This window comes from Procambarus clarkii, chromosome 33 (assembly GCF_040958095.1).
Source record: "Procambarus clarkii isolate CNS0578487 chromosome 33, FALCON_Pclarkii_2.0, whole genome shotgun sequence".
In the NCBI taxonomy this organism is placed as follows: Eukaryota; Metazoa; Arthropoda; class Malacostraca; order Decapoda; family Cambaridae; genus Procambarus; species Procambarus clarkii.
In genome coordinates, this window is record NC_091182.1 from 40563523 (window position 1) to 40571728 (window position 8206).

Sequence of the window (8206 nt, forward strand, 5' to 3'; positions counted from 1 at the left end):
GCTCTGCCTCACAGCCCCTCTTTATCTCTCACCCATTCTTTATTAGACCAGACCCTCACCGCCTCATAATCACTCATTACAGTCTGGTGATGGAAATTGGAAATGGTGACTGAAGGGACAGATGAAGGGGAATTATACCTCCCTATAACGGCTGGAGAAAAAGGTCTTGGAGTGGACGTTACGTCAACCCTAACTCCTGAGGCTCTTATAAACAGAGCCTAGGAGGTACTCCGCCTAGAAGGTACTCCACCTAGGAGGTACACCGCCTAGGAGGTGCACCGCCTAGGAGGTACACCGCCTAGGAGGTGCACCGCCTAGGAGGTACACCGCCTAGGAGGTGCACCGCCTAGGAGGTACACCGCCTAGGAGGAAACTAGTTTTAGAGTGTGACGCCCCATCATGGAGGCCCCATCCAAAGAAACACATAAGCAAACTCGAAAAGTTTCAGAAGTTTGCAACGTGGCTCGTCCCACAATTGGTGACAATGGGGTGTGAAGAGAGACTGAAAGAACTAAATATGACGACACTAGAAAAGAGGAGAAAGAGAGGTGAGACTTGATAGAGGCCTATAAAATACTTAGCGGGATTGACAAAGTGGAAGAAGAGGAAATGTTCACAATGTATACCAGTAGACCAAAAGGACATGGATGGAGGCTTGAGACTCAGCTGAATCACAGAGATATTAGAATGTTTTCTTTTAGCGTAAAAGTAGTGAACAAATGGAATGAACTAAAGGAGCAAATTGATGAAGCAAACTCCATTTATAATTGTAAAAGTAATTATGATAAATAAGTAAATAAGTGAAAAAGTAAATAAGGAATGTTTGACTTTACTTGAAGGATGTAGTCCTACGGTGCCCACCTGGGCTAGGGCTGACTTACAAGCCTCTAACACTTGTTATCAATAACGTAAAATGCCTCAAGCCAACGACACCAGATCCTGAGGAGCTCTGGTCAGCTCAAGGTCGTATCTGATCCCCTCCTGGTGATCCAGAGAAAACACAGTAATCGGTTGCAGGCGATGAGTCACAATAACGTGGCTGAAGTAGTCAAGCACAATCGACTTGAGAATGGTCCAGGACAGACCGGAACGTCGTCGACCCTTCACCTTCTAGTGTGTGGTCTGGCCAGCATCACACACAGATCTCTACAGTGGAGATCTGTGCACATCCTGGACGTAGAACAAGTCTTCAATTGGTAATCCCTCCCTGGCTTCAGCACTGGCTACAGCACTGGCTACAGCACTGGCTACAGCACTGGCTTCAGCACTGGGTACAGCACTGGCTTCAGCACTGGCTACAGCACTGGCTACAGCACTGGCTACAGCACTGGCTACAGCACTGGCTACAGCACTGGCTTCAGCACTGGGTACAGCACTGGCTACAGCACTGGCTTCAGCACTGGCTTCAGCACTGGCTTCAGCACTGGGTACAGCACTGGCTACAGCACTGGCTACAGCACTGGCTTCAGCACTGGCTACAGCACTGGCTGCAGCACTGGCTTCAGCACTGGCTTCAGCACTGGCTACAGCACTGGCTACAGCACTGGCTACAGCACTGGCTACAGCACTGGCTTCAGCACTGGCTACAGCACTGGCTACAGCACTGGCTACAGCACTGGCTACAGCACTGGGTACAGCACTGGGTACAGCACTGGCTACAGCACTGGCTACAGCACTGGCTACAGCACTGGCTACAGCACTGGCTTCAGCACTGGCTACAGCACTGGCTACAGCACTGGGTACAGCACTGGGTACAGCACTGGGTACAGCACTGGCTACAGCACTGGCTACAGCACTGGCTACAGCACTGGCTACAGCACTGGCTACAGCACTGGGTACAGCACTGGGTACAGCACTGGGTACAGCACTGGCTTCAGCACTGGGTACAGCACTGGCTACAGCACTGGCTACAGCACTGGCTTCAGCACTGGCTACAGCACTGGCTGCAGCACTGGCTTCAGCACTGGCTTCAGCACTGGCTACAGCACTGGCTACAGCACTGGCTACAGCACTGGCTACAGCACTGGCTTCAGCACTGGCTACAGCACTGGCTACAGCACTGGCTACAGCACTGGCTACAGCACTGGGTACAGCACTGGGTACAGCACTGGCTACAGCACTGGCTACAGCACTGGCTACAGCACTGGCTACAGCACTGGCTTCAGCACTGGCTACAGCACTGGCTACAGCACTGGGTACAGCACTGGGTACAGCACTGGCTACAGCACTGGCTACAGCACTGGCTACAGCACTGGCTACAGCACTGGCTACAGCACTGGGTACAGCACTGGGTACAGCACTGGGTACAGCACTGGCTACAGCACTGGCTACAGCACTGGCTTCAGCACTGGCTACAGCACTGGGTACAGCACTGGCTTCAGCACTGGGTACAGCACTGGCTACAGCACTGGCTACAGCACTGGCTACAGCACTGGCTCTCAGGGGATTGCAAAACTCCTTCACTTGTGGTCTGGTCAAACAGTAATCGGTTCATCAAATTTATTTTCATTTGGGTAATAAAGGTGGTGGATCCTTTTATGGGACCGACTCAGCACCTATATTGTTTACACTATCGAGGGAGAACACCTGAGAACACCAGGTGTTTAACATATTTATTAAACATAAAACGAAAATATATTTACAAATGGAAATGGGATTATGTTCTACTTTACGAGAGGTCGAAGGCAAATCACAGCAGAGTACTGTCACTTGCTGACTGACCTCGGGTGTCGTAACCCAACCTTAACACTGGTACAATGACCACCTCAGCTATAACGACTGCCTAGCACCACTGCCGTGTGCTTAAGGAGCTCTTGTCGTATGAGCTTTGGAGCTCAACATTGATGCTCGAGACATTAACTTGCATGCACAGTATACCACGTAGACTGACCTATGTTGGAATAACATTCACAAACATGTATACTCGGTCCTGACTGGCACTCTGAGTGGCGTCTCTGTCTGGGCTCACCAACCAGAGTCAAGACCCGCCACCAGCCATGCTGGCTGTGCAATGAAGCACCACAAAATGGGACTCAATGTGTACACAAATAATTACCAGTACTCACTCTTACAGGTACACAGGTGGACAGGTACACCAGATGCACAGGTGCTGAGCCCGAGCTCAACCCCCGCAAGCACAATTTGGTGAGTTCAGGTGCACAGGTACACCAAATGCACAGGTACAGAGGTGCATAGGTCCACCACATGCACAGGTACGCAGGTGCATAGGTCAACCACATGCACAGGTACACCACATGCACAGGTACACCACATACACAATTACACCACATGCACAAGTACACCACATACACAGGTACACCACATGCACAAGTACACCACATATACAGGTACACCGCATGCACAGGTACACAGGTGCTTTAGGCCTTTCCTGGGGTGCCACTTTGGCATGAAGGTTTTTGGTGATTCATGCCATAATAAACTACGCTGATATAGAAGAATCTATTGAGGGTTCACCGTGACATTACATGACAATTGTCAAAATCAAAATGGTATTTTGATTGACGGTTTGCGAAAGAACCAAATGTCCCATTTTCTATGGTTCAAGGTGATGTTTTAAGGATGACTATGGCAATAACATACATAAACTGAGAGAAAATGTGATGCTATTCAGCAACCACTAAATATTATTCTGTTTCATCTAGGTTTCGCCAGCATTGTTCCTACTAATAGTGAAATGATTTTTTGAGGGTGAGAACATTAAATATGACAAAAAACTTTAGGCACTTCGGTGTATGTTCATATACACGGTACTCGTATGGTGTATGTGCATACACGCGGTGCTTTTATGGTGTTTGTATATACTTTGAACATCTATTGTATGACTATAAATCTCACTGTATGATTATGACTCCCATTGTATAGTCAAGACTCCTCGCTCTGTATGATTATTTCTTCTGCCGTGTAGGTAGGGAATTTGGAGTATACCTAGGCTGTGTTCTGTATGATTAATACCTTAGACGACGCACTATACACAGCGCGCCGACCAGTCCTGGGTACCAGGTTAGTACACAGTACTCCCGTGTACCAGGTCACAGTACGCTGTACTCCCGTGTAACAGGTCACAGTACACAGTACTCCTGTGTAACAGGTCACAGTACGCTGTACTCCCGTGTAACAGGTCACAGTACACAGTAATCCTGTGAGTACACAGGATTATATTTGGTATTTCCTGATTCTCACAATTCCTCTCCAGTTTCTTTTTCCCGTTTCTCACAATTTCGCCCCAATTTCAGAGTGGTGTTAGGTGTTACTGGACCACCTGTTGAGGTGGAGCAGGACCTAGCGACCAGCCGCTGTCTCACCTTGCATATATCGCGTTTTTCTGTTAAAAAAATCTGAAGTATTAGCAAAAATTTGAAGCGGTGTAATATTATTGTTTTCTTCCGAGCTTGGGCCTCGAATGGTTAGGAGGGTTGGTTGGGTTCGTCCGCTTCTGGTTAGGGAAAAACAGTCGCGTTTTTTTACGGATTGGGGAATGTGTTGCGGTGAGATTTAATCTGGAAAGGCTGTGTTTCTTGATCTTGGATGCTCAGCTCCTGTTCCTTTCTGTCTGTCTCTTCTCCAATCTTTCTCTCTCAACTTTTTCCTCTCTCCCATTTTCCCTTTCTCCATCTCTGCTTTACTTCCCCTCTGGCCGTCTCTTCCCCTTACTCTCTGCTCCTTATGACCCTCTCTCCCCTCTCTCTTACCCCTCCCCCCCCCTCTCTCCTTCTCCACCTCTTAATACTTGAACATAGCCCCTTCCTATGTTTATGTTCTCTAGTGTTGAAGACTGCCGACAGATGGCAGGATCAAGTCCAAAATGTTTGTGTATAAAGCTTATGGTCAGCTTGGGCCTTTAATGGACTTATAAAACCCACTCCGACTGAAGCCCGGACTTGCTGCCCAATATAAGGGTCGAGGGTAATTCATGACCCGATTGTTAAATTGTACATTGATTGTTAAATTGTAAATTGAATAATTAATCTCATGGCGTGCTAATCACGCAGCGTAAAATGGTGGTGCAGTTATTCCCATTGATCATCTTTAGCTTTGGGAGTGATCAAAGCTGAAGCTTCGATGATAGTTATTATATGGGCAGTTCATCTGTTTCATGTTGTTATGTGTAAAACGTTTTCCTTCATACTACATGGATTTGTTTTCATACATTGAGTGAAATTTTCATCGTGAATGAATTGTATTCACGTAGTTGTATTCACGTAGTTGTATTCACCTAGTTGTATTCACCTAGTTGTATTCACCTAGTTGTATTCACCTAGTTGTATTCCCCTAGTTGTATTCCCCTAGTTGTATTCACCTAGTTGTATTCACCTAGTTGTATTCCCCTAGTTGTATTCACCTAGTTGTATTCCCCTAGTTGTATTCACCTAGTTGTATTCACCTAGTTGTATTCACCTAGTTGTATTCACCTAGTTGTATTCACCTAGTTGTATTCACCTAGTTGTATTCACCTAGTTGTATTTACCTAGTTGTATTCACCTAGTTGTATTCACCTAGTTGTGCTTGCAGGGGTTGAGCTCCGCTCTTTCGGCCCGCCTTTCAACTGTTACTAACTACTACTAACTAATTTTTTCACACACACACACACACACACACACACACACACACACACACACACACACACACACACACACACACACACACACACACACACACACACACATACACACACACACACACACACACAACGATTACATTAACATAAGACGAACATCGGAAAGGGACTATGAGAACGATATTGCAATCAAAGCGAAAAAACAACCTAAGTTACTACACAGTCATATAAGAAGAAAAATGTCGGTGAACGACCAAGTGACAAGACTAAGGAAGACAGAGGGGGCATATACTGAAAGTGACAAGGAAATCTGCGAGGCACTGAATGCCAGTTTCCATGGAGTGTTCACTACCGAGCCTGAGCAGCTCCCATTGTTGGAAGGGGTTACCCTAGATGAAAGACTATCAGATATAGAGGTGACAGCAGAGGAGGTAATGAAACAGTTGACAACTCTAGATGCAACTAAAGCAGTTGGACCAGACAAAGTATCACCGTTGATACTAAAAGAAGCAGCACAGGCCCTCAGCGTGCCTCTGGCAATGATCTTTAATGAGTCACTTATGTCAGGAGAATTGCCCAGTTGCTGGAAGAAGGCAAATGTGCCGATCTTCAAGAAAGGTGATAGGGAGGAGGCACTTAACTATAGACCTGTATCACTGACAAGCATCCCCTGTAAAATACTGGAAAGAATAATTAGGCTACGACTGGTTGCACACCTGGATAACATTAGGTTTGTGAACAAACATCAACATGGGTTCTGGACAGGGAAATCATGCCTAACAAACCTTCTGGAATTCTATGATAAAATAACGAGGATAAGACAGGACAGAGATGGTTGGGCAGACTGCATTTTTCTGGACTGCCAAAAAGCCTTTGATACAGTACCGCACATGAGACTGCTGTTCAAGCTCGAGAGGCAGGCGGGGGTGGGGGAAAGGTCCTAGCATGGATAAGGAACTACCTAACAGGAAGGAGCCAAAGAGTTACGGTAAGGGGCGAGAAGTCGGACTGGCGAACAGTAACAAGTGGAGTACCACAAGGATCGGTGCTGGGACCAATTCTATTTCTTGTATATGTTAACGACATGTTTACAGGCGTAGAGTCCTACATGTCGATGTTTGCGGATGATGCAAAGTTGATGAGAAGAGTTGTGACAGATGAGGATTGCAGGATCCTCCAAGAGGACCTGAACAGATTGCAGAGATGGTCAGAGAAATGGCTACTAGAATTCAACACGAGCAAATGTAAAGTTATGGAAATGGGACTAGGAGATAGGAGACCAAAGGGACAGTACACAATGAAGGGGAACAGCCTACCTGTAACGACGCGTGAAAGAGACCTGGGGGTGGACGTAACACCTAATCTATCTCCTGAGGCACATATTAATAGGATAACGACAGCAGCGTACTCTACACTGGCAAAAGTTAGAACATCATTCAGAAACCTAAGTAAGGACGCTTACTTAGGGCGCTTTACACTTCCTACGTGAGGCCAGTCTTAGAGTATGCCGCCTCATCATGGAGTCCCCATCTGAAGAAGCATATAATGAAACAAAAGGCTCAGAGGTTTGCAACGAGACTCGTCCCAGAGCTACGAGGGATGGGGTATGAGGAGCGCCTGAGGGAACTGTGCCTTACGACACTAGAAAGAAGAAGGGAGAGGGGGACATGATAGGAACGTATAAGATACTCAGAGGGATTGACAGAGTGGACATAGACGAAATGTTCACACGGAATAGTAACCGAACGAGAGGACATGGATGGAAGCTTGAAACTCAGATGAGTCACAGAGATGTTAGGAAGTTTTCTTTTAGCGTGAGAGTAGTGGGGAAATGGAATGCACTTCAGGAACAGGTTATGGAAGCAAATACTATTCATAATTTTAAAACCAGGTATGATAGGGAAATGGGACAGGAGTCATTGCTGTAAACAACCGATGCTCGAAAGGCGGGATCCAAGAGTCAATGCTCGATCCTGCAGACACAACTAGGTGAGTACAACTAGGTGAGTACACACACACACACACATACACACACACACACACACACACACAGGAAGCAGCCCGTAACAGCCGTCTAATTTCCAGGTACCTATTTACTGCTAGGTAACCGGAGCATCAGGGTGAAAGAAACTCTGCCCATTTAGTTTCTCGCCGGCGCCGGGAATCGAACCCGGGCCACAGGATTACGTGTCCAGCGTTCTGCCCATACGGCTACCGGCGCCAGCGGTGCACCTGTGTCAAAGAAATCACGGGTCCCGACACTCGGGAATTCCAAGGTCACACTCGGCCCTTGAGTGTGAGTGTGTCAGCCTCAAAGGTTAAGGAGGGTAGCATATACACGCACTCAGAACTGTACTATTCACTCGAGTGGCGACACACTCACAGTAGGTGGTGTGAGGAGCCAGCATACACTTGGCTCCTGGCTCTAACACACTCAAGAGTTCTCGTACTCATATTAGGAGTTGGAGCACTCAGTCTAGGTCTGCCACACGCACTCTAGGTGCTGATGCACCTGTTCTGGAGGGGCACATGTACTCTGTGCTGGTTCCACACAACCTGAGTTACTGAGACCAGCTGACTTATTTTTTCTCTATATCAGTTCTCCTTGATGAAATCTATCTGTCTGTCTGT

At 47.0% G+C, this 8206-nt stretch overlaps 1 protein-coding gene across 1 annotated transcript in view; it reads right to left on the minus strand.

Annotated features, from left to right (window-relative positions):
• Positions 1-1146: 1146 nt before the first annotated feature.
• LOC138370828 (streptococcal hemagglutinin-like) overlaps positions 1147-8206 on the minus strand; it is a 10919-nt gene continuing 3859 nt past the window's right edge. The window contains exons 2-3 of the mRNA XM_069335432.1: positions 4201-4355; positions 1147-2470 (exon numbers count right to left, since the gene is read on the minus strand). Of these exons, the coding sequence (XP_069191533.1) occupies positions 1147-2470; positions 4201-4355 (1479 nt within the window). The remainder of the gene's footprint in view (positions 2471-4200; positions 4356-8206) is intronic.